The sequence below is a fragment of the Myiozetetes cayanensis genome, unplaced genomic scaffold, assembly GCF_022539395.1.
Source record: "Myiozetetes cayanensis isolate MyiCay16 unplaced genomic scaffold, myiCay2020 scf3, whole genome shotgun sequence".
Lineage (NCBI taxonomy): Eukaryota > Metazoa > Chordata > Aves > Passeriformes > Tyrannidae > Myiozetetes > Myiozetetes cayanensis.
Genome location: NW_026087521.1, coordinates 73,273,035 through 73,299,501, shown reverse-complemented (window position 1 = coordinate 73,299,501; position 26,467 = coordinate 73,273,035). Strand labels below are relative to the sequence as shown.

Below are 26,467 nucleotides of genomic sequence, written 5' to 3'. Positions count from 1 at the left end.
ACCCCGGGCACACTGTGCCAAACTGGCTGCATCGCAGAGCTGGCCGCATCACCGCTCCCAGCGCATCGTTCTGCCAGAGAACAGGAGCGTTTGAGAGTCTCCAGCAGGGTTCAGCTGCAAAGGAAGACAGAGGTACAGATAATTCTGGCACTGCAAGCTGGCCTGCTTGTCAGTGGTGGCCTTTGGTTGTGCAGTCACCTCTTGCCCTGCCAGATGATTTGTGACATTAGAACTGTTTGAGGACCATTTCCAAATCCTTTGGGTTTTCCTCTTGCACAGTGAGGCTGTGGGAATTTGTTGTTATGGTGACTCTAAACACCTACCAACACCTGTTTCTCTTGGGAGCACTGCAGTGTCACTGCTGAAGTGGCAGCTGCATTTGGCAGGGCAATTTTCTGGTCATCTCCCTTTAAATTGCAGTACTATCTGTAAGCTACGGTAAATACAGGAGTTGTAATGAGGTGGCTGCTTTACAAATGCAATGAAAAGACAGCCTACTGTTCAAAGAGCAAAATGTTTAAATTAATTGAACACATAAGTCATAGGGATCATAGAATTCTGCTTTGTTTGTTTGTTTGGTTTTTTTTTTTTTCTTTCAAACTATTAAGCTAAACTTCCTGTGAAGGACAATTTCCCCAAATCTCGCTTTAATCCGTTCTTCTTGTTGATGTGAATGCTGAGTGGAGTCCCTGCAGAAATGGGCTCAGAATATCACTCTTCTTTGTTGCTGCTAAAGAGCTAAAGGACATAATTTACATTTCTAAATCTGCTAGGAAGGTGTGACAAATGGCTTCCATCCAGAAGCTGCAGTATAAAAAACAGGAAGACAGAGAAGGAGGAAAGTGAACATGCTGGGTTTGATTTCTCTTATTTTTTTATATGTAATTGAATCCAGTAATCTATTCCATTAATTATTCCTGATTTATGCTGATGTAAGTGAAAGGATTCAGATTCTCCAGTCAACACATTTGTTCTTTTAGATCCAGGAAAATATAGAATTCAAAAAGTCTGTTATAATACCAAGAATAAGCCACTCTCCACCTCTACAGTCTCCATTTTATTGCTGCTGGTTGTGAAGAATCTCTGACCACAAGAATGTAGATGAGGAAAAGGAATGGTTTTCAAATGGTTTTGTTTTGGTTGGCTGGATGCTTTCAGGCTAAAAAGAACATTAAATATACTTACAATGTGCACAGCCCATGTACAGACAGACATAGCTTATATTCCTGAGTACAAATAATACCTACAAAATATACTAGGTATGCAACTGAGCCAATCAGAGCTTGTGCTGTGCATTACTTAATTGGTGGGAAAAAAAAGGAAGTTTTTGGGAAAGCTGTTTCGCCACTGTCTTCTGCTTGATCGTAGGGAGCAGGCCTTTCCAGGTGGTTTTCCAGGTATTTCTCCGGGATAACGTGCTTCCTGCTGTTCTGCACATCCCCTTCTGCTGTGTCCGTGAAGGGAGTCAATCTTTCTGCCAGTTCACTTTCCTCTGGGTCAGAGGGATCTTCCCAGATGTTCTCTGCAATAAACAAACAAACAAACAAACAAATGAAAGGGTAGGGTGAGACTGCAGACTCTTAAAAAAACCACACGATTGACACAAATTCACAGCAAATCAGGTGGAAATTTTCCCTGGGGTCTTAAAACCCCGACTGATGGATTGTTTTGCCTGGAAGTGAAATACACCATGCTGTGATGTCAGATACTGTAAGTGTTTTGCTCTCAGTAAGTGACAAGGTGGATCTTTAGCATTTCCAGCCTTCTTGTTGGTAGCTACTCTAGAACATAAGGAATGCAGCTGTACACAAGCAGAGCTACACAATAGGGCCTTCACCCCCCACATTTCAGTGACCATCCATCATCACCTCGCTTAACAGACGATACCAAAGACAGAGAAATCCCGAACCCTGTCAGAAATGCACTCAGTTCTGCAGGCAGAACACGCTTACGAATATTCTCCTGTTTCTTTTCCGGCACGGAGAAGGAGCCGTCGCTCAGTTTCCTCAGGGTCTGTGTTTTCTGCATTGCTCGGTATAGTTTTGGTTCCTGGATCCAGGAATGTTTCATCGCTTCATCGGGGGTCATGCGCAGGGCAGGTTCCCACCTTAAATCCATGGCAGACAAACAGTTACTCAGCCACTTCTGACAGAAAATTAGTTTAAGACAGAAGATTCACTCTTGTCTTCTGGAAGTTGGGTCATGAGGACATTTCTTGAAACAAAATGACACTGAAAACAAGGCAAAGCCTTATGTGATCTTCCCCATCCTTCAAAACTCCCTTCAGTGCTGTGTGCTTTGCTGCCCAAACCCTCTGCAGCATCAGACCGTTTTTGAGATGCAGTGTTATTAGGGGAGGGACCCAAAATGACCTGTTTAAGGCTTGGTTCTGTGCTTCACTGAAGTTATTTTCTAAACCCTCTGATTCAGCCAGCAAACCAAAATGGATCAGTGATTCATACAGACGTAGCAAACTGAGAACATCAAAAGCAGCCTTCTTGTGAAACAGAGTGGGATGATTTTTTCCCCCATTCAACCACAAGTTGGCAGTTTCTTTAAGATTTCTTTAGGCAGGTACTGCTGAACTGCCAGAAAGAAACTTAAAGCCAGTGCTAAAGAAGACACAAAATATTAACCTTGCATACATTCCAGGTAGCACTGGAAAATATATGGGACCATATGGGGTGGAGGCATGGCTGGGTATACTCTGCCTTTTTGGAACTAAAGAGAGTCTCATCTCACCCAGGTGAACCTGACACAGGAACTTTGTGAGAATTTGTTCAAAGAAGAGGTGTTTTCATACATAAACCACAGTGTATCACCTGCCATTTCCCAGGCTTAGCACAGGAAGGCCAGTCAAAACCAACTCAGTCAGCACCAAATATAATTCATACTGGAGGAAGTTGGAAGAATTTCTTCCTGCTGGAGCAGCAGGTAGATTTAAGCACAAAGCCAGACTTTGATCTGCAGATACACACTGCCTTGGGACAGTGCATTGCCATTATCTGTGTTATCTGGATAAACATTTATCTGGTAAAACAGAAAGGATTTAAAACAAAGGCCTCGATGGACAAAAAGCATTGCTTTTAGTCCCCAGCATCAGAAGATCTGCTTTTAGGTATGATGATGTTCTGTTCCACAGCCCCAGCTTGGATGGGGCTTTGAACAACCTGGGATGGTGGAAGGTGTTCCTGCCCATGGCAGGGGGGTTGGAACAACATGATCTTTAAGGTCCCTTCCAGCCCAAACCATTCTGTGAGTCTGTGATTGGATGTCAGCTTTCTTTCACACTTCAGTCTAATCCAATATATCTTTCTGTGCAGTAATTTGCAATGAAGTGTGAATAAAAATGGCTGTACAAGTGCTACCATATGGAAAATGAAACAAAATAAAACAAGCTAGAAACCAAACCAAACTAAACCAAACCAACAAACCAACAAACCAACAAACCAACAAACCCCAAGAGATAAAAAGATTTTTAAGTTACAAGAGAATGAAAGCAAAGCCAAAACTAGCCTGTTGCACATAGTATGAACTCACATTAGGCATCCTTTCAGGAAGTCCAAGAAACCAGCATCATGGGTTTTCAGCACTGTGCTTAGATCCTTGGAGTCTGGGCATCTCTTTTTCCCCTTGCTGTTAGTGACGGATTTAGGAAAACCTTTGGAATCTTAAAAAAATAAAGGCATGGTTCAAATAAACTACAATAAAAATCCTATCAGAATATTTAAAAGTATTGCAAAACCAGAATCCACATCCATCCCACTAAGTTTTTCCCTGCTGGATTGGTACTCTGCCAGCATTGTGGCCAACAGCATTGGTTACATCCTGGGGACTGCATCCTACACTTTGTTGCTTTGTTTGTTTTGTGCAATTTCCAAACCCAAATTATACACAGAGGAACGAACAATGTAAGTTGGTTCCCAAAGCCCACTTTTAGCAACAATATTTTTAAGGAGTATGAGGGGAATGGATCTCCCAATCCCTTCCCTGTCACCTTAGCAGTTAGGGGCCCATAAAGAGCACAGCATCAGGTTCACTTCTAAGCCTCATGATTCCCTTTTGCTTCTCCTCAATACCCTTTCCTGAAAGTATTTTTATCAGTTAAGACATAGCAGAGGGTCTCTGGTCCTGCTCTCTGCCAGGACAATTAACCAGTGATTAATTAGCAGGGAGGCCTCCCGCAAGGACAAAGAGGTAGGAGCAATTACCGAAGAACGTTCGCTTCCTTGACGAGCCCTGGATCAAATCCGCTGGTGGAAAACCCAGTACCTTCAACACAGAAGATGAATTCACAGAGTTACTCCTCATTTAATAAAGATACAAAAAAACCCCATCAGGTGAGATGTGGTATTGTACCCACCATATGAGAAGCTGAATGTCTCAAATGTACTGCAGCAGGAGGCCATATATGGAGATGCTGCCTTTGGAAAACACTTGTACAAACCCTAACACGGCCCTAGAAGGATCAGACCTTGGGGCTGAGTTCCACACCAGGCTGCAGTTTGGGGATTCTGATGGAGTAACTAAATAACTTACTTTCATGGGTAGTTTTGCACCCATTCTAACGTTTGCACTGTGTAGGTGATCTGAGGTAGGAGATGTCACAGTACATTCTTAAAACTCTTTGAAAAACATTTACAGAAAATGACAGAGCCAAACTCCTTATTAGCTTCAGAGTGCCACAGCCACAAACTGTGACTTGAGAAGTGCAGAATGGCTATCAGGAAAAAGTTTTTCCACCAGGTGAGTAGAGCAGCAGTTGTGCAGGTCACACAGCATGTTTCCACTCAGGGCTTTGAGGTTTCCAAGGTTTCCTAGTCAGAGCCACAGCTGGCTACTCAACTGCTAACAAAAACCTCTCTCAGCAGGACTTTGGACTAAAGACACCTGATCTGGCCAGCACATATCTGATTTCTAAGAGAGGAGTGGCCTGTGATAATTTGGATGGGTTTTCCTTCACCTTAGATACATTTATCCTGTCCTAACTTCTCTGTCCAGAACTTCCTTCAGAAGCCAGACAGCGAGTGTATAAAGCAGTGTTTGGCACATGAAATGTGCCAATAAATCACAGTTCTGTGGTAGATCCCATCCTCTCAAAGAGCCAGCTGGCTGCATTAAAACCTCCCTCTGAAAGGCCAGGTCACAGCAATATTTCATTATCTCTTGAGATCTCTCTTTGCTGCTGGCATTGCATTTATCAAACGAGTATGCAAATCAAAAGACACTCCCAAAAGTTACCTCCATGATGCAGGCGAGCTGGTCAACCTCATTTTCCCCTGGAAACAGTGGGTAGCCTGTGTAAAGCTCTGCTATGATGCAGCCCAAGCTCCACATATCAACAGCCATAGCATAGGGATGGCCAAGAATCACTTCAGGTGAGCGATAAAAGCGGCTCTGGACGTAGGTGTACACTGCATCAACACACAACATCGCACAGGAGGCAAAACGTCATCACTTGGATTGAAATGGGGACTCCAGATTTCACAGGAAAGTGAAATACATGTTCAGGCATCATATCTCTGCTCTGTCCAGGGATTGCTCACAGAGGCTCTAATCCCTTACCCAAATTAATGGGTGATTTGTTTTCCAGTGTTCTGTCTGGGAATTGTTTGATAATGCTGTGATTCAACTCATTCCACGCTCATTTTCCTGGTTGAAAGTCTTCCCCTTGCATCAATCAACAGTTCTTCATTATCACTATTGGTTTCACTGACAGTAGGGCCTATCTTCTACTGCCTTCTGATTTCCCTGTTAATACATTATAGCCCCAAAGGATATCATTCCACACCTAAATGGATTACACCCTCCTACAAAACTGGGATGTAATCTAAAAGTCTGAAACCCAAAATATAGATTTACAGGTTTGGCTTAGCTTAAATATCAGTCTTTCATAGGAAAAAATATAGGAAGCCGTTTAAAACTAGTTTTGTTTTTCTAAGTTAATAAAATGCAATCCAGATTTCTTTCTTGGGTTTTGGTGTGGGGTTTTTTGTTTGTTTGTTTTGTTTGTTTGGTTTTTGGTTTTTTTGTGTGTGTGTGTTTTCTGTTTGTTTGTTAGTTTCATTTATTATTTATTGTACTACTTCTCTTCCTGCTGATGATATCATTCTTCTTTACAAGGTATCTTTTGTAAATCAAATATGTCAATTGTAAATCTGTTGACATTTATTATTATGTTAATTTTATACATTTCTTTCCTTTTACAAATTTAGTTCTTGTTAACTCCTGCTCATTCTACTCAAATCTTTGATGGAAAAAAACCCCAAACTGAACTTAGACTTTCTAAATTAAAAGCATAGTTCCCATTCCCCTCTCTCTTGCATTAATACAAAAAGTACCAATTGTAATTTAACCACCTCACTGAGAAAAGCTCTCTGCACTTCACAAACTTCTTGTTATGTGAAATATTTGAATTATTATCATAGGTCTGTTTCAGTAACCACTCTTGCAAGGGCAATTCTGATTTCAAAAGGAGTAGAGGAGCTGATCAGGTTTGGCACAAAGTAAAAGCAGGGCAATGTCTTGTCTCCTACCAGTATTTAGTCCACCACCAGTGGCTTAACCACCAATTCATTAGGCTCTAATTAAGAAATATATTAGCCCAAGCAAAGATAAGTTTTACTACATCATTTAAAATTGAGAAAGCTTATTAAGAAAATTACATCAACTTGACTTTTCTGCAAACCTCTTTGGTCTTCATAGCAGCTTGATCCAAAATCAATAACTTTAACTGAACCTTGGCCATTGTGGTACAGTAGAATGTTCTCCTAAAAATAAAATCACAGGGGAAAGAGGGTTTAACACCGTGTAAAGTCAGTGAACACTGGAAAATAAGCAATGCAAATCACTAACTCAGGGATATTTGCACTGATGAGCAAACACGACCTGTTAGCTCCCTCCTGCAGAGCTGAATTTTCTCCTCATTGAAAAACCTATCTAAATCAAGGGTTTCCTTTGATGTCCCTTCTGATCATACCTTCTTCTCCACTTGTCAGAAGAGAGATGGCTGCCTTTATCAACCTTTAGAACGATTATTTGTCGAAGCTTTGAAGGCCTGAACAGTTCCCAGGTGGGTGCCAAACAATGACAAAGTAGTTTCTTGGCTAATTAACTCCTAAGGAGATATTTCATGTGCCAGGAAGGAGAAGCTGCTAATGATGAAAGTCAGGGCAAGGACTGAATTCCACCACCCCGATGATGCTCTTGGTTCTGTTGAGGGAAGCAGCATCCCCCTTCTGCAGATAAATATCCCCTCGTGCCAAGGTAGGATTCTGTCTGTAATATTGAATCCCTCACAGTGCCAGGGTGCTGATCAGCTGGAAAAGCAGGCTTTGGAAGCAGTGACTAGTTAGCTTTAAATCCAGAGAAACTCCAGATTCTACCTTATGTTGTGAAATATCACAGGAGGCAGATGGGATAACAGATGTGAGTTTCAGGCAACGTAAATTAAATTCTTAAAACTGTACAATTGTCGAATGAGAACAAGATTCTCTTTTATTTAGCTCTCTAAATTTTCACTAATGTTACTCTATTTAAATACACCTGCACTAACTGATGCTGCTGACCTCATTCCTTCTCAGTGGCCACCTGGAAACACATTTCCACTGGGTTAATTGTTTCTGATTCAGACACTTTGGTTGTCTTGCAACCCTCACTTCTCCCTGCAGATTGATCTGGCAAAGATATTGGCAAGACAATGGGTACAGACAGTATGTGACTTGTCAGAATTCTGAATTCAGATACATAAAGCAAAGTGAGAACAGAATTTCACCCTTTGAATTTTTATTTGAGAGCCTGCTTATTGATTTAGCGGTTCATTTGTCCTTTTGAAAAAGAAATCAAGGGAAATATTTATCTGAAATGAAAATAAAGTTAAAATATATCAGGAATTTCAGAAAATTTAAGATTGGGGCTTAAGGAGAATGGAAATGCTTCATGCAGCAGGAATACTTAGCAGATACAGCTGCTGAATTTGGATGGCAGATGTTCCTGCAGAAACAGGTAGATATCCTAAATACTGTTCCACAGAATTCCTTTGTCCTTTACTAGGCTACTTCATTTCATAGGTAGGCACATGAAATTAAATAGACTTTACAGGATAACAGGCTGCCTTGTGAATATCAACATTACAAAGTTCCTCACAGCAAACCAGTTAATTTTACAAGTTGTTTTTTTTTCCTCTAAGCAAAATGTCATTACCTGAATTGGATTCATATTTGCATACATTTTGGCTACCAAACAGTCTTGTCTAATACTTCAGTGAATCTGCCAACCATAGGAACTAATACAGTTTGAAATAAATTATAGCTTCTGTACAAATACCCTACCAGGTTTTATGGGTTCTTCTTAAGAGTTCCTTCAATCAAAAAAACCACAAAAAACTAGGATGAACTAATGTATTCTGTACAGAAAAACAGGTTATGAAATGCTTGTACTTACAGGCTTCAGATCACAGTGAATGATTCTTTCCTGGTAGAGCACTTGTAAACATCTCAGCACACCCCGAGTGAAGTGTCGAATTACAGACAGACTGAAACCTTGGAAGTTGTTCTTTTTGATCAGCTCATACAAATTTATTCTGTGGGGGTGGGAGAAGCAGAAGACAGAAGGCAGAAAAGAGATTAGGGGAACTTATTTTTAAGGCGTGATTAATTTCCACTGCATTAAGAGGGTATTTAGCTTTTCTTCTTATGTGAGGGAGGGCTCATGAAGAAGCTCTTTTCCTCCTGGAGAATGTTCTGCGTGTAATATGCACAAACATCTCCCACATCTGAAGATGTATTGTCAGTGAACCTGCCTGCTTTCCAAACTCTGTGCAATGATGTCATGCAGCTGTGCTGATTTTCACCTACAAAAGGCATCATTCAAGAACTGAAAGAAATTTTCTTCAGTCTCCTTTCACCCTCTTTTCTCTTTGCTGTGGCACCTTCTGTAAGTCATTTTTGCCTAAAGATCTTTAATCAGCAGTAAATATTTCTAGATAGACTCCATAATTCCTCCATAATTCCAGGTTGATTCTCTCACTGCAACGAGTTTGGGGACTAAAATTACCTGACTTCTCTAAGATTTCTCCAAAATTCCTCCTAAGACGTGTCCTGCAGCAAAGGTTCATCAAAGAGCAAGAAGCAGCTTTATTTTTAAATTATTTGATATTATTCATATTTATACACCCATGAAGTTTACCGGTCCTGAACTCATCATTTACTCTTTTCCTCAGAGGTCTTTCAGGAAAGAATACTTCACTACACAGCACAGAAAACAGGGATTGTATCATGTCACTGTCTGAGTGAAGTCTTTTCCAGTTCACCTTTGGTGATCAAAGGCTCAGTCAGTGTGTGTTTACACAGTATTCCTTCCTTGCAACATGAAGAGCTGCCAATTCTTCTGAAGAAGACATAAAAATCAAAGCTTGTAAGGCACAAGGCCTAAAATGCTCCTTAAGGTTGGTGTAAAGGAAAATATACTTTACCCCAGCAGTTCAAAGGAAATACAGAAGTGGTTGCGAAAGTAGAAGTATTCCTTCATGTGGATGATGTTGTGAGAATCATCTTTGTCTTTCTTCAAGAGGGCATCAAGGATCTTCACTTCTACCAAAGCCTGGCTGTGAAACCTGAAATATCAACGTGACACAGGAATGATGACATTAACTCAGTGTAGTATTTGTAGAAATATAAATGTTACAAACACCACAGTCTTACTGTCAACTCAGCATGTGGGACAATGATTAAAAATGTATCATTTACCCCTGATAACTGCTGTAATTTTGGCTCATTATGGTTGGTTCCTAGTCTTACATAGCACTTAAGGGCTGCTACTTTGACTGGTCTGAAAAAAAATGAAAAGGTTTCAAATTGAGCATCCAGAGTAAAATCCTGGTGCTTTCAAAGTCCATGGGAATACTTCTGTTTACTTGAAATATTTCACACCTAGCACAGTCAGACAGTCGGTTTTGAGGAGCATCTTTACATTTAGAGTTCACTGAGGGGGAAAATGGAACAGCTAAAACTCTGTGGCTCGAGTCAACAGCACCATTCTCATCTGCTTCACTGACTCTGCTTCAGGGTGACACCAGTGAAAAATTTGTGACCAGCCCCATCAAGAAGAAGAGGTTGCTTAGGATCCACAGTACAGAATTTTTCATGTTAAAGTGAGAGAGGGGAACCTCCCAGCTTAATCCTGTGGTTTTGGGGTCTTGGTGGGGAGTGAAGGCTCTCAGCTCTTGGTCACTCAGGGCTGGTTACCCGGGCTGGGTGTGAACTGTGCCAGAGACAGAGACCTCCTTGTGAGCCTGGAGAAATTGTGTTTGCTTTCACAGGCTGGGCCTTCTCTGGCTCTAGGTCAGTTCTGAGTGCCTGGCATCCCTTTTCTTCGCTCTGATCTCACTGCATTTTTAGTGAAAACCTGATGTGCAGAGGTTTGATTTTGCTTTGCTCTCACTGCTGTGCTTTGTCACTGCCCATACACAACACAGATGATTGCACTGCTTTAAAGGCAAGAGATGCCTCACCTTTTCTTATTCCTTATTATTTTCAGTGCCACTAATTCATTGGTTTTGTGATCCAGGCATTTAGCCACCTGCCCAAAGGAGCCTTTCCCAATGACCTCCAACACCTCGTATCGATAGGCAATGTGGTCATGTAAAACCTTCCAAAAGAAAAGAAAAGGGTTCAGATTCAAACAGCACAGCAAAGATCAGGCTTTAAAAGTAGCTCCTGTGTGTGGGAGTTTGCTGTCTATGAAGGATGATGGACCAGTAGCAAGTGAAATCTACATTAAATAAGGGTTTAATGAGAAAATCACAAGCGATGCTTCAATAGTCCAATGCAAAGTGGATTCTCCTCTGAGCTCTGAAGTGATTGGTAACGATGTTTTCACATTTATCTTCTAGAAACAACATTTATCTCACATATAACACTTAAAGAGTTGGCACACAGTCACTACAAACTTATTGAGCTGAAAATAAAAACCATGATTTTTTCCACTTACCTTTAAGTAGGAACCATGCTCATCATCATAACAATTATTATTCTGGGTTTCAGGCAAACCTTCAATCTTTTTAGCTTCCAGGCCAAGAAACCATAGCTCTGTATAATTGAAAATTTCTTTTTGCTCATAGACTGTTAACTGGTTTCTAAAATTTTTCAAGGCTTCTAAATCAGAAAACAAGAATGTAAAAGCAAAAATCAATAAAATGTCAGAAACCTGATGGCAAATTGCTTTTACAGTGGAACATTTTACAGCAGAGCACACCACTTCAAGCAAGATGCTGAGAAAAGCTGTTAGAGGTCCCTTCCAACAAACATTCTACAATTTTGTACAAATTTATATATAATTTTTATTTTGTTTTTGACTAAAATATTATGTTCAGCAAAGCATTCCTCATTTCTCAGCAACACTTTTAGAGAACTTAGGTAAAAATGACTTGATTTTGAGGGAAGTTATGTGCTTAGGTGTTTTTGAAAATCCCATCTGTTGCCTGTCAGCTTCATCAAGCTTCATAGCTTCCATAAAAAAATACATGTTTTTAATGATTTGATTGTCATATTTTTAAAATGGCAGTAAGATTTAATTTACCAAAGCTTTCAAGTGCTTGTTTTTCTGATTAAAAAAAAAAAAATCAAGATCAGATGCATTAGGGATTAAAAGGAGACCAAATCTGGTTCTCCTACTTCTGATTCTTCCTGCATGGAATCATTTCAGCTGCCCTAACACCTCCACTCATACATTTAAATGTGGATATATATTCAGACAGGAGATTATAAATCAACATGTTGCATGCATGTGTGGGTGTTTTGTTAAACAGTGGCAGATCTTCATCCAGTAAGGCAGGGCTGCTAAACCATTTCAAAGCAAAAGGCCACTACTTCTTTTTTTTTTTTTTTCTGTAGACTCCTTCTAAAAATAGATTATCTCTGCCAGAAACTTTCTAGAACTGAGAACTCCCAAAATGCAGTTTAGCCCACACCAGTAAAGTGGGACACAGCCACCAGCAAGTGGGAAAAGGTTTTATCACTGTGATAGAATTTTGCTGTCACCTCCATGACCTAACCTTACACAAATATACATTCTTTTGTATAATTCATAACTCTCTCCTATATTTGTGTTAGTCTATTCATTCTCTTATTCTGCACACGATTAGAAATCTCTGAGCCCATCCATATTCCCTGTGCTCCAATTGTTTGTTAAACACTCCAGTAACCATTTCTCATGGACACCCTACTCCCTGAGCGTCCTGACTGCACACACCCCAGGTTTTTCAGCATGTCCAGTTATATTCTACCTGAAGCTGTCATGGGCAGTCTGACCCCATTGCTGGTGCTTTCCAGTTCTGATGGTTTTGTCTGGGCTCTGGTGTCACTTTCAGGAAGACTGTCTGGAAGGTTAAATTGGGAAAAATTGCCTTGAGGTCCATTTTCCTGCCAAGAAAAAAAAAAAAAATTAAAAAATGACCATGATCCCAGCACACACAGATTTTCAGGGCTCCCAGAATGGCAAAACAAAGAACAGGACCAAGCCATGAAGAAATGAAGGAGATAAAAGAGCACCAGACAAGCAGATAGAAGAGTTTGGTACTAATAATTCTGGGACTAAAATAATTTTTAGTAGGAGCAACCTGCCAATTTGTCACTCAAAGTATTTGAGAAGATTCTTGACCTCCCAAACAAAATGCTTTATGTGGGGACTTCCAGTGCAAGAGATTTGAAAAAACTTCACATGGCAGCCCTGTAGAACCTCTCAACACTGAGCAAAGAGACTGCATTAGAGAAGAAAGGTAAAAAAAGCTGTGATGATGAGTAGTGCAAGCCCTTGATTTGCTGGGGAGAAAAGCAGCAAAAGAAGAAGAGTGCAGACAGGATGGACACAGGAACTGTGGGGAAAAAAAAAAAAAAAACAAGGAGAAAACAGGAAGGGTGGAAAAGTGCAGCTGACCCCCAAACCTTCCTGTTGGTCCTTTAAAATATCTGACATTATAGACAGCCATGCTGGTAAGTGATCTTTCTGGTTGACTGTTTACAGTTCTTATTCTCTTTTTTTCCCCTCTTTAACTATGGCTGAAAAGAGAAACTGGAGCAGAAGCTGACACTTGATGATTTCCCTCTTCCCCCACACCAACACTTTTGTGACTCTTTGCCGCTGACACTCTCAGTGGCCCTGAGAGAGAAGCTGCTCAACCAGGCACACATAAGGTGTCCAAGAGCTTCATCACTCACCTGAAGAGAGGGGAGGACGCTCTGCAAGCTCTTTTCTGCTATTTGAGGCAGGCTGCCCTCGAAGGGGGCAGGGTTGGCAGGGTCTGCAGCCAAGCCATGCTTTGCTTGACCGTCCAGATGTGGGAGGGAGAGAACGCCACGGCTGACCCTCTAAATGGAAAGCAGGAGTAAACATCCCGTAACGAGCCAGCAAAGCAATTCTGTCTCACGGCTACAAAAAGCAGGGCGGAGGGTTAAAACCTTGGGAAATGCGTTTGGGTCGCTCCTGACACCTAATGGCAAAGGGGATACGGGCAGATGTGCTCCGGCAGCTCCCGGTGGCAGGAGGAGATTGTTATCTGCAAAACACTTCTATGCCACTCATTATTTAAAGCCACCCGTTTAAGGGCACAGTTTTGTGAACGTTAGAACCTCCAACACCCTTGAATATATAAAGTCTTTGCCCTTTTAGCAGCAAAGAGAATTTTTGAGGTAGATTATATTTCTTTGGCAAATGATTAAAAAATTGTTTGAAATCGATCAGCTCTGCTCTGTGAAATACAGGGCAAGATCCAGAGAGCTGAGGTTACAAACCTTATAAACCTGTGAAATTTCTGTCACTGGGCAAGGATAGAAACATATTTTTCAAGCTTTTGACAACAAAGGTGAGGTTTGATCTTTTCCGAAAAAGCAAAGAAACAAAGCTCTCAATCCAGTCAAGTTCAGTGAGAAAGTTTTTTATTCCAATACCATGGAAAAGTCTTTATAACCATAGAACTGAGATTCTAGTGGGCTTTTCCCAAAAGCTTCAAGAAACAAAAATGATTTGGCAGAAGAAATGCCTCAAGTGCTACTGAACCCAGTAAAACCAAAATACTTGCAGGCACCTGGGACAGTCATACAGTGGAAATGGAAGCAAGTAGGGAACAGAGGATTTGCCTCTGCTCATATTCCTTTGTTCTAAGGGCTTTCTTGGTAAACAAGCACTCAGGAGTTTTTAAAGTCAGCTGAAGAGTCACATACCTGATGGAAGACTCTGTTAGATCCCAGCTGATCTCTCTCTTGAACAGCCAGCTGAGACTGAGAAAAAGCATCCACGTGGGAAGACTGCAAACACGAAGGGATGCTTTAATTAAAAAACTGTTTTGGAAAACAAACAAACAAACAAACCAACCAACCTGAAATCTCTGTGGGGTTTCTCCGTTTCCTTCCTCTGTGACAATGCCTGTGCCCGTGCAGGAGAGAGGAGCACAAAAGCTGCTGGAAACACAAACACACTGTGGTGTAGCAGTGGCTCTGCCAGCTGAGCAGCTGTTCCGTGGGCAGCTGCAGGGACAGCTTGCTCTGCTCTTCTTCCTCTCAGCAGGCCTGGGGAGCCCAGGTGGTCAGTGAAGGGCCAGGGGGCCCTTCCCAGCCCTAAATATGCCCTCAAAAGCCGGCAGTGAGTCCGCTTGGAAGGACAACTTCAAACTGCCTCACAAGGTAGATTGTGAGCCCATCCACTGTTAACAGGAGCATTAAACTGATTCAGTTTGTGATTTAAACACAAATGAATGTTTAAATTTACTGACATATACAGGAAAAACTCCACTGGTTCCAGTGGGCAGATAACGATGGCAACAGATAGAAAAAAACAAAGCCATGGGGAGAGTGCTAAGCAGCTCAGCATTTTTAAGATTTTGCTGGAGCTTTCAGTAGTTCTTTTAGTAAATATGATAAGCAGCATTTCTGTCCGATAGCAAACTGCAATGAAATGCAGAAATCTTTGTGATGATTTAGACACTGAAAACTCTGTGGTTAGAGCAGTTTGGAGCTCTGCTCTCTAGGCTGGACTGAACCCCACAAGTGCTCTCTTGTCCCCTGGGCTTTGAGACACGATGTCATTCTACTCATAGTGAAAAAAAAAATCACCTTTATCCAAATAGACACATCAGTTCCACTACAGAAGTTGTAGAACAGCAACATTTTCTTGAGGAGCAGGGGAGCTCTAGAGTTTCAAAATAACAAATATGCAGTCAAAATTATCTTGTGGATGTGAGCTGCAGATTGAAAATACTTGAGTAAAGCAGCATGGTATTTTTCTTTATTTGTTTTGCAGTCAGGCCTTCCGTGGCCTGTGCCAGTCACAAAGTCTTAAATGGGCAGAGTACCTGCTGCTGGTAAAGTCTTTGCTCTTTGCAATGACTTTTAGCCTATCCAGTGCCACTGTCAATGCCAGGGGATCACTTTCATGTGTATAGATTGAAATAAAATCATAGAATCATTGAAGCATTAAAGCATAGAATGGTTTGAGTTGGAAGGGATCTTAAAGATCATCTCATTCCAACCCCCGGCCATGGGCAGGGACACCTCCCACTGTCCCAGGTTGCTCAGAGCCCCAGGGTTCAGGCATCCACAGCTTCTCTGGGCAACCTGTGCCAGGGCCTGCCCACCCTCCCAGGGAACAATTTCTCCCTGATATCCAATCTAACCCTGCTCTCTGTCAGTTTGAAGCCATTCCCCCTGTCCTGTCACTCCAGGCCCTTGGAAATAGTCTCTCTCCATCTTCCTTGTGGGCTCCCTTCAGGTCCTGGAAGGCCACAATGAGGTCACCCCAAAGCCTTCTCTTCTCCAGCTGAACAATCCCAGCTCTCCCAGCCTTTCCTCCCAGCAGAGCTGCTCCATCCTCTGATCACCTCGGTGTCTCCTCTGGGCTCGCTCCAACAGGTTGCTCAGGATGGATGTTACATCCATCCTTGGATTTGAGGCTGGATTAGAGACCTCCAGAGGACCTTTCCAAGCTAAACATGGAGGTAAAACCCTGTGTACAAATCTAGCTGATCACATGGAGGAATTGCTGCCCTTTGACCATCTCACCACCGACCATGAGGACACCACTCCAGCTGTGCAGAGCAGCTGGAATCTGCCTTTTGGATAACTGTGGTGTTCATGTGCCCTTTCTTTTCATTTGAACACAAATACCCTCAAGCTTAGAGGGTAAATTTAGGATTAAGAACAAACTGAGAACAACTTTGAGCCTTATCATGCTAACTGGGTACAGCTTGAGAGGAAGGGTCGTGGGTATCTCTGAAGCAGAGGAGGATGTTAGGAAAGGGATGTGTCCTGTCTTTGCAGGTCATAGTAATTCCCATTTTTGGAACTGGAGGTCAGCTGGCCAGGGGTAAGGGATTGTATGTAAATCCAAAAACATTCCCAGCACCACCACCATCCAGATGAGACCCACTGGACTTCTGCATCCTACACGTGAATGTCCCAGAGCACGATACAGCTTGCCCAGCACAGCAAAGGTCCTTGTGCAGATTTCCATGGATGACCTATGGAAAACCCAGTGCCAGAGTATTTTTATAAAAAAGCACTCCACATGGCAAACTACATTTCTTGCATTCCAAGTAAAAATCACATGTTATGAAGGTGAGTCTGGGATGCACATTCAGAACTGTACCAGACATACCAACAAAGCTCCTAATAAGACTTATTAATTTTAGTGCATGTTGTACCTCTCCCCACACTTCTTCCATACTTTATTCCCATCTAGCTTTAATTTTCAGTTTCTGGAGCTGACGAAAATATCCAATTTCATTTAGTTTCTTAACTACTTCATGCTTTCCTAACTACAAGTCAATATAAAGCCAGGATTTTAGAGAGAAACAGCTGTGACTGAAACCCAAAGAAACAATGGGCTTTGCATACCTGTACAGACTGCAGAATCTTCACTCCAAAATGGCATTTTATTCCTTTTAAAAGGCTAAGCATTACTAAAATATTACTAATTTTTTATCATTATTCTATTTACTAATAGAGCATGAAAAAGTCACCAAATGTCTTTAAAGCTCAGCAAGAGCTAAGGAAGAAGGTGAATGAGCTCCAAGATGTGCTGCCAGAATTTTGATTCAGTGAGGAAAGATTAACAAGATTTCTCCTTTCACACTGCAAAAGCAAAATCAGTCCATCAGCCTATCCATCAGCCAGGATAAAAAAGCCATGCCTCTTTTATCCTGGAAAATTGTGATTATTTTTGTCTCTCTTTCTCAAAACCTGCTTATTAAGAGTTTAAATCTCTCCATTGCTCTTTGAGCAATTCATTCAAAACATCTTAAAATTAATAACCCTCATAAAATTCCCCCATATAGTTAAATAGAATGTTTTCTGTAGGAAAACTGATCTGTGCCTGCTGGTGGATGAATGGGGAGCAGGTGGATTGATCACTTAATCCACACAGTGGCTTTATTTGATGGTCCTGATCCAGGTGACCCATCAGAGCTGCTTTAGCAAAATCCTGCACTTCTAGTACAGGGTCTGCAGCTGAGCTGTTGTGACTGGTTTAATTCTGGCAGATGCACCTCAAATTAAAACTGCAGCAACTGTTACTATTCCACTCCATTTCATTCCTGGTTGCCCTACTCCTGTGGCACTCAACCTGTCCCACAGCTCCAACGCTGCACTTCAACTCCAAACCATCAGCTCCTGCTATTCCAGCCCTTCAAATCAGGGATCACCTTGATAATTCCAGCTATCACCAAAGACACAGAACAAGTCCTCATTCACTGCCTAGTCTGCAGGCATAAGGAGTTTTAGGTGCTGAGCACACAGCATTCTGGAAAATCAGAAATCATGACACATTTTCATAATTCCCAAAATAACAGCTGATTTTTTTCAATACTACGTTGAGCACAGAAATCAGAAATGCCTTAAACTTTCAGAAATTATTAAATACACAACTACATAAAATATAGACTCCATTGTCTCCCCATTTAAATAGGCATTCTCTTCCCTCTGCTCTCAAAACCGAATAAAGCCTGTAGAATGCACGGAAAGAATGCAGCATAGGTGTTAAATCATGCAATGCATCGAAAAGCCATAGCAAACACACTCTCATTCACTCAAAACGCAGCAGGAACATAAACATTTTCCCCACCTTGTCAACTATTTCTGTCAGCATAACTGCACGAGCTGCTAACTGGAGGATAGGAGCTGTTTATTCCATTCAGCGAAGGCATTTCAGGAAGCCCACCTTCATCTAGTCAGAGCATAGCAGGAGCAGTTCCATGCACAGTGCCCTGAGCAGGAAGAAATGGATGATGCTTCTGCTTGGCTTCAGATTTAAATTTTCACCCCGGAAATATGCCAGTGACTATTAGCTGCTCTAGTATTCTTTCGGTGGCCATCTGTTCCCTTTCTCAGCCTCCTTCTAGCCAAATATAATTTTCCATATTTATCATGGCAAGTCAGTAATAAGAAAGACAAATATAACAGGATTGGCTGTTCTCCTTGTCATCCCAGTCTGTTCTTTCTCACTGAGCTCATGTGCTTGTGAAACCAAAAAACACTTGAACTTGTATTTTTTGTCAAAATTTGTCACAGAGACCTCGCTATGCGGTGAGCAAAATCTTTTCACCAAGACTGACAGACTGGAAAATGAAAATAAATTAATTCCTCAAGGGTTGGTTTCTCCTTGGGCGTTATGTGTCAGTTAATGAGGACCAAACTGTGGCACCTTGGGCCGTGGTTCCTGACGGCATCAGCGCAGAGCTGCTCTGTCCTGGGAGATAATGAGGCTCTCATTCTGGTGTGGATAATGAGGCAGAGCTTAGCTGCCACCTTGTCTATCCTTTTCATCTTTTGGATGTTGTGCATGGGTGATGGAGCACTGATGGAGGTGTCCCTATCCCCCCCACTGTCCTAGGGGAATATCTAAAGCTGAAAATTCAGTGTGCCCCCTTCCTTCATACAGCCAAGGAATGGCATGTTCCCTGCTGGCCTTAGATCTGTCCAAACCCCTGAATGGTTTCTACTTTCACTCAGAAAGCAGGGGTTTTCATGGAAGAAATACATGCTCACCCACAGAAGCCATTCTAGAAGGCTGCCACCTTTATGGATGTTCCTGGAATGGGCACCACTTTTCCCAGCATGGTCAAAGGACAAACATTGCCAGGACAGCCCACACAGAAAGGAGTGAAGGACAGATCTACCCAAGAGTTCAGCTTTAAGAAGAATTAATTAAGAAGAACATTCATCAAGAAGAACATCCTCTGCTGCTCCATCCCTGGCAGTGTCCAAGGCCAGGTTGGATGGGGCTCTGAATAACCTGGGCTAGTGGAAGGTGTCCCTGCCCATGGCAGGGGAGTTGGAACTTGATGATTTTTAAAGTCCCTTCCAACCCAAACCATTCTGTGATACTTTATTTTCTTTATTTCCCTTCTTTGCAATGCTTCTTCTTCTCCTCATTTTATTTTATTACATTCTTGTAAACATATTCAAATTTCGTTTGCTAAGTCACACAGGAATAAAACCAATCTTCAGGATGATTCTTTTCTCATACCTGAAGAGGACCAACTAATTTTTGACAACACAAGAAACTGAATGAAGTTCTCTCCTACATTTCTCAACAATACTCTCAAAGCACAAGAAAGCTGCCAGGATTACTACAAAGTCTCAGTCATGATACACTGAAGTAAAAAGCAGTGCATAAAATATTTCAGCTGTAATTTACAAATTTAAAGTTTGAAGGAAATATGTATGGTCTCTGTAACTAATTTTATTAAAAATACCCACTTCTGAAAGGTATTTCATTAATGGAGCTAAGTGCAGTGGTAGAAAAATTCCTTGTGGGTGTGATCGCTAGCAGTGCTCATAGACACAGACAACACCTTAACTGCAAATTTATTGAGTTTGGCAACAGCACTGGGAAGTAAAACAGCATTAGTGGTAAAGAAAATTAAAGAACTTCTCATGCAATAAAAACCCTTTATGAAGTGGGAAGAGGATTCATTCCATCTTAGCTAAATATACAAGATAAATTTCCCTGTGGAAGTGCCCCTGTCTCTCTATTGGCTTGGCTTGAGAAAGAACCTATGCGAATAATGTAGACTGGCCACCCTAAATTTTCACATCCCTAGGAGCAGATTCGATCAGTTCTGCTCTTTACAGCATTTACTGTGCTCCTGCTGCACTTCAGTGCTCCCGACCCGAGCCGAGGGCAGAGGGCACAGAGGGACCATGAGCTGAGCACCCACACAGGCTCGAGCAGGGCCCCAGAGAAAGCCAAATGCTGCCACTGCAGGCTGCAGCAGGGAAGAGAAATACCAAATTCCCCAGAGTAATGTGAGTGGAGTTGACAAAAGGCTTCTTAAACCACTCCTGCTCCATTTGCTGTAACAAAGCACATTAACTGTGTCAATGAGGCCGTGGCAAAATCAGTGCGAAGGGAGTGGGTGATTTCAGGTTTTGCATGCATTTAGCTTGGGCAAAGATCCCACCAGATGAACCAATCAGTCCAAGTCTGCTAGAAATGGGGAAACCAGTCACAGTTTTCACAGTTTCTGGCTTCCTTAGAAAATGTCTTCCACTGAAGGGTGCAAAAGCTTGGGGTATGGTAAAACCAAGATTCTAACATTTAAGCTAGTTGCCAGTAAGTTGGCTCTTTATTAACAATTCCTATCATGGTTAAGATCTGCTCTTTATCCTGGCAGACCAGAAAAAATTTATAATGCTGGTTCTAAAAGGGTTCAAAAGCTGGATAAGGACCATGAATGTAATTTTACATAGGAGGGAATTATGTGTAGCTAAGGATGTAATTACCACAACCTTTTGAGATAATTCCTAACATCTGAGCAAGGGTCCTCAGCAGAATTCAAATAGAATTTGGGGATTTTCCAAACAGCTCTCTGACTGCATAAAGCCACAAGGACCCTTAGCAACATCATCGTTTCTGGAAAACAGAAATGACAGCTCAGAAATCAGTGCTCCAACAGGCTTTTCTAGTGCTTCAATCTGTTCTCAGGACTATTCCAAGAACAGAAAATATGGTTATTCCTGGACTCCCAAAATGTAGAGGAATCACATGAGAAGCAGGAACTGGGCATGGACCAGATAAGCTGATTTAAACCAAGAGGGGTGCACGGATGAAATGGAGCTCTGGATGTGGTGAAAATTCACAGGCAAGGAAAGAAAGCCCCAACAAAACAAAAATAGTTGGTAGGCAAATAAATCACAGAATCATAGAATATGCTGAGTTGGAAGGGACCCACAGGGATCATCAAGTCCAGCTCCTGGTCCTGCACAGGACAGCCCCAAGAATCCCACATCCCAGTTCAATTTCTCCTAAAGAAATTTATGGTTAATCCAATAAAAATATCATATGGAGTTGATGGCAGGTGGTGCAACTCCTCAGGCTATCTTCTGTCTCCTAACAGATATTTTTCTACTCCTCACAACAGGTGTGTCACAGCCTAATGCACCCAGATGCACATCAAACAATAGAAACAAATGCCAACCACTGTTACCTCAGGCTGGATTCTTTTATTTCTTCTCACTCGTAAACAAGAGTTACTGAAGAAGCTGAAATCACAGCAGCTCTCACTGTTTCCTTCTTTCTTTCCCCACCATGGCAAAGCTCCGTGTCTTACATCTGCCTCCATTAAATTGTCCTTTTTGTCATTTGAATCTGGCACTAAAGTTAATCTAATCCAACCCGTGCCCCTCTAGGGCTAAAAGCATGGGTTGACTGATGAGTTTTGTGGGTGAGGTGGCTGCAATCAGGTCCCACGTTGTTTTACCTCGTTCCCCAGCACTGACACAGACCAAATAACACCAAACTGAGCTGTGGATGGCAGAGGAGCTGCTGACGTGCTATGAAATCTTTGAGGACTTAGCACAAGCACAACATGTTTGTCAATTGGGCTCAGCAGGGTTGCAAAACCATCCCTGGAGGGTCATTTGCTTTTCTTTCCTTTCCTTTCTTCTTTTATTTATTTTTTTTTATTCTTCTTCAAAGGACACAGCTTTACCTCTCCTGCTATAAACATTACCTGTCTAATGAAGGTAATTCAAAGGTAACTCAGAGTATTTAGACTCACAGCTCCCCCTTAGCCCCCCAAAACTACTTGCAGTCTTGGAGTGAGTGCTCCTAGGTAGTCCTGTCTCTTTTTACATTTTAATCCTCCATGAAGCCCTTATATATTAACCATCAGCAAAACGCCTACAGCAGGAGCAGCCTTAGTTTGGAATATTAAGGGAACAGACTTCAGTCATGTTTTATTCACCTCACCATAATCTATTTTTATACTCCTGACAGACTCCATGGGGAAGTAGGTAACACTTAGACTCAAGTCATCATTTTCTTTACTCTTTTTGCATATGAGAAAGCAATTCATGTTTCATAAGAGGCAGAAAAATGCAGACACGATCTTAACCAAAGAGAAAGAAAGATTTCAAAAAACAGAGGAACAATGCCAGCCTTAGGACAGTAAAGCCATAGTGGGTTTGGAAGAAAACAGAGAAAAGAACTCTTCAAATCTCCTTTTTTTTTTTTTTGAATCACAGGATCATGGAATGGTTTGATTTGGAAGAGACCTTAAAGATCATCTGTATGGGCAGGGACACCTTCCACTGTCCCAGGTTGCTCAGAGCCCCATCCAGCCTGGCCTTGGACACTGCCAGGGATGGGGCAGCCACAGCTTCTCTGGGCAACCTGTGCCAGGGCCTGCCCACCCTCCCAGGGAAGGATTTCTCCCTGATATCCAATCTAACCCTGCTCTCTGTCAGTTTGAAGCCATTCCCCATGTCCTGTCACTCCAGGCCCTTGGGAACAGTCTGAGTTCATGGTGATGAGTTCAGGGTGCGGGGAACAATCCACCTTCCACGAGGCTTCACAAAACACTCACTCACTTCAGCTTCTCCATTTTCCATCACTTTCCTTGTCTCCTTTCCAGCTCTAAGTTTGACTCCTGGAAACAGAAGAACACTTCACTGATGTGAATTGGAGCAGGATATGAAGGCAAAGGCAGGATTTGTTCATAATGAACTTTACAGTGCAAGTCCTTCCACTTATTATTTTATTGCTGTATTTCTTGCTGTGTGGGACAACCTCTTTGCTGATTCTCTAAGACATTTTTCAAATTTGGTGTTCTGTTTGTTTTGTAAGAAGAGCTATAGTCTTCATATTTTATTGTTTGTTTCTTTGGAATTTTTTAATTTGTTTTTGTTTGTTTGTTTGTTTTTCTTTAATTAAAGCAATTTTGGATTTTCACTTCTTAGCATTTATGTTTTGTCATCCGACTGTCTTTTTTTCTCATCCTTCTCTTTCCTTCCCTTCCTTTTTTTTTTTTAAACTTCCAAAAGAGGTAAAAACTGAATGACAAAATATAATCTCTCTGTGGTCCTGAATATTTCTTTGCATCAAAATATATTGAGAGAAAGAGTAAATAATATTAGTGTTTGTAGAACAATTTTTTTAACAATAAAAATATAAGAAAATTAACTGTTATTAATTTCAGCATTCTGAAAAAGGAAAAGGTAGGTTGGAGTGAGTCCAGAGGAGGCCACCAAGAAGATTATAGGGATGGAGACCCTCTAAGACTGGGAGAATTGGGATTGTTCAGCCTGGAGAAGAGAGAAGGCAGTAAAAAAAGGTGTAAGCCTGTGACTTCCTAACATTTGAAATTAGGCTGATGAAAGAAATCACCTCTCCCCAAACCTCAGTTCACACATAACCTTAATCATCACAATTGCAATTACATGGCTCCTACTAAAAAAGTAAAGACATACATATATACATATACATATATATATATATATATACTAGAATTAAAAACAGATCTAATGATTAGGTGGAAAATGTAAAGGCAGGATGCAACTTTCAGACACAGCCCTCCCTCTGCCTGCATTTTGCTTCAGACCATCTCTGGCTGTTCTGGAGGTTTCTGCCTTCCTGCAAAGGACGGATGTGAAGCCCAGGGATTTATTTTATTTCGGGAGGTTGGACTGCCTGCTGCTGGGATCCACTTTTAGCTCTGGCAAGATGTCTGCATTCGGCTGCACAGGTTCCAGTGGCCAAAATCCAGTTTTCAGGAAGGCTGTAGGCATTCAGGCTCATCAGAAAGGCAGTGGTTCACTGCTGTCCACTTTCTCCTGCTCTCATCCAGGGGACACCAGGGGAAACCCTGGTGTCCCCTGGATGAGAGCAGGAGAAAGTGGACAGCAGTGAACCACTGCCTTTCTGATGTGCCTTAGAGGGAGGTCCCCCCGACCCTCGTTTTCTCCAGGATCAACACCCCCAGCTCCCTCAGACACTCCTCCTGTGACATTTTTCAGGAGAAATATGTTTTTAATAAAAGAACTTCCCTATTACTCCTAGAAAATATTTTAATAACAGTCTGTGTTTTATAAATTCACAGAATAGTAGGGAGATTTCGAAGGAGAGCTATTTCCTTAACCACTGCATGTTATTTATTGTCCAGAGAATAACTGAAGCAGATGATCTCAAGCACTGCCTTAGAATCCAAGTGATGTTGCAGTACCACTGTTTATCACACCAGACCTGCATTTTTTAATAGTGGTACCACAGTCTTGTCTCACATTTGGACAATAACAGTCACTTTCTCACTCCTTGTCAGACACCCCCTGCACGTTCAGCTACAGAGTGCGAAATAGCAGCATCACCAGGACAGTAATAAATCATATCACACGTTACTGAAACACAAATTTGCTCATAAATTATTTGTTGTTCCAGAGGAGCTACTGCAGTACGTGCTGGGTAACATGTCTCAGGAGCGATAGGGATGAAAATTCGGGAGTCAGGCAGCGTTCCCACTTGGGAACAGGCTGGCTGTGATGTGTGGAGGACAGAATGCTTCCCATCTCTGCAATAACACACCTCCCCGCTCTTTTGGGAGCAGCTGGAAAAATCTGCCTCCAAGTTTCTTTGGCAAGACAGACAAATGTGAGCAAATGAGGAAAGGGGGAGAGGGAGCTGCTCTCAGTGCAGACAAGCTCCCCCATGTTCCAAAGGAACACAGTTCAGCACAGAATACGTGCTCTATTATCACTTATCATCACAACCTCGCTGGGGTAATGAAGATACAGAGCACAGAGGTGATGAATGAGGAGGATCAGACTTTCTGTGCACAGCTGCATAAGCTAGAGGTGGAAAACACATCCCATGCAGACTTCTTCTTAAAACGATCGTTCCAAACCCACTCAGTGCTACATCTCTGTCTTGCTGATTTAAATATTCCCAGGATCTCTGGCAGCTTCTCCACATTTGCAGTCCCTTTGCAGGTGTCCTAAATGCAGCCAGCTCTTGGGAAATAAATCTCATCTGCCTTTGCTTTAGGGCCACGTTTCACCCTTGCTAGGAAAGCCTTTGTGCTGTTTTGTCTTCCCAGGGGTCTGTCAGAAGGGCAGGTGGAATGGGTGGGGGCAGCCAGGCAAGGCACAGGAGCACCAAGATCCATCCACGTGGCAGGAAAACGAGCTTGTAAGTGTTCATTGAATGATCTTTCTCTCGAGCACACCAGTATATATGGCCTGGCTTTCCAAACCCTGCAGGCTGGCAGTGGCTTCACGGTTAGTCCTGCACAGCTGTGTGAACACAGCCAAGGGGAACATACTTTATAAGGGGACATTCTAACATTTTACTAGATTTCAAAAACCCTGCAAAGATCTCAGAATATAGACATTTTCTTTGATGGTCTCCAGCTTATGGGATTGAAATAGGGGCCTGGAAAAGGAGAGATGATTACCAAAATTATTCTCTTTTAAGTCTGCAATGCTGTAAGCAACCATAACTAAGCACAAATTTTCACACTGTTATTAGTTCCTTCACCTATGAAATTGCATTAAAGCTGTGCTGTTGATACACTTGGACAAGAGTTGCATGTTAAATTTCCTTTTGTTTTCCTGTTCTAGATGTTTTGCTCCCAAATGTCACCAAACCCTTTGAGATGCAAATACAAATCACAGCCACACAGCTCCACCTCACTGGAGTGATAACTTGATGTTGTTGTGCCCTCTAATGTCGATTCCCTACATAGTTACAGACTGTTATTATTCTTCATTATTCTTAAGGTAAGAATTCTTTAAAAAACTCTTAAAAATACTAACAGTATCCTTTAAAACTATTAATATAATTCTTTAAAAAGTGCACCTGTCTTCTAAACTTTCTGCTGAGATGGGGTTCACAAGGTATTACTTAGACAACTGCCTCATTATAACCGTGTAGAATCCTTCAGTTCAATGAATCTTGCCAAATAACATAACAAAGGAAAGATCTTCTGGAAGTAAAAAAATGTGAAACATCTAAGGAAACTTCTCATGTGTTAAAGGAGGGAAACAGAAAGGTAACAGAGCAGATAAATATCTGTTTTTTAAAAGGTCCACTTTTTAGTATGATTTCTTTGTTCATCGGGGTCTTATAACTTTTAATGACATCACAACTATGATCACCTTGTCCTAAAGGGTTGTCATTATGAAGAAGAATTTGGTGAGAGGAACTG

General features: G+C 41.7%; 1 protein-coding gene across 1 annotated transcript; it reads right to left on the bottom strand.

Moving 5' to 3' along the window:
• Positions 1-1,038: 1,038 nt before the first annotated feature.
• On the bottom strand, positions 1,039-18,353 carry DYRK4 (dual specificity tyrosine phosphorylation regulated kinase 4). The gene is made up of 14 exons (XM_050324560.1): positions 18,109-18,353; positions 14,217-14,300; positions 13,215-13,364; positions 12,284-12,419; positions 10,990-11,153; positions 10,511-10,647; positions 9,473-9,613; positions 8,443-8,581; positions 6,689-6,770; positions 5,242-5,414; positions 4,212-4,272; positions 3,541-3,670; positions 1,953-2,107; positions 1,039-1,522 (listed from the first exon to the last, which is right to left on the bottom strand). The coding sequence occupies exons 1-14, from the start codon at positions 18,130-18,132 to the stop codon at positions 1,296-1,298; spliced, it is 1,803 nt and encodes a 600-aa protein (XP_050180517.1). The 5' UTR covers positions 18,133-18,353; the 3' UTR covers positions 1,039-1,295.
• Between the last annotated feature and the right edge of the window lie 8,114 nt (positions 18,354-26,467).

What these genes read in the sequence shown, in the direction of transcription:
- DYRK4 (XM_050324560.1), bottom strand. Translation starts at nt 18,132, where the DNA reads ATGCTGACAGAAATAGTTGACAAG. An exon ending in TGACAGAAATAGTTGACAAG is followed by an intron (nt 14,301 to 18,108) that starts GTGGGGAAAATG and finishes TCGTGTTTGCAG; the next exon opens with TCTTCCCACGTGGATGCTTT. An exon ending in ATAATAAGGAATAAGAAAAG is followed by an intron (nt 9,614 to 10,510) that starts GTGAGGCATCTC and finishes TTGATATTTCAG; the next exon opens with GTTTCACAGCCAGGCTTTGG.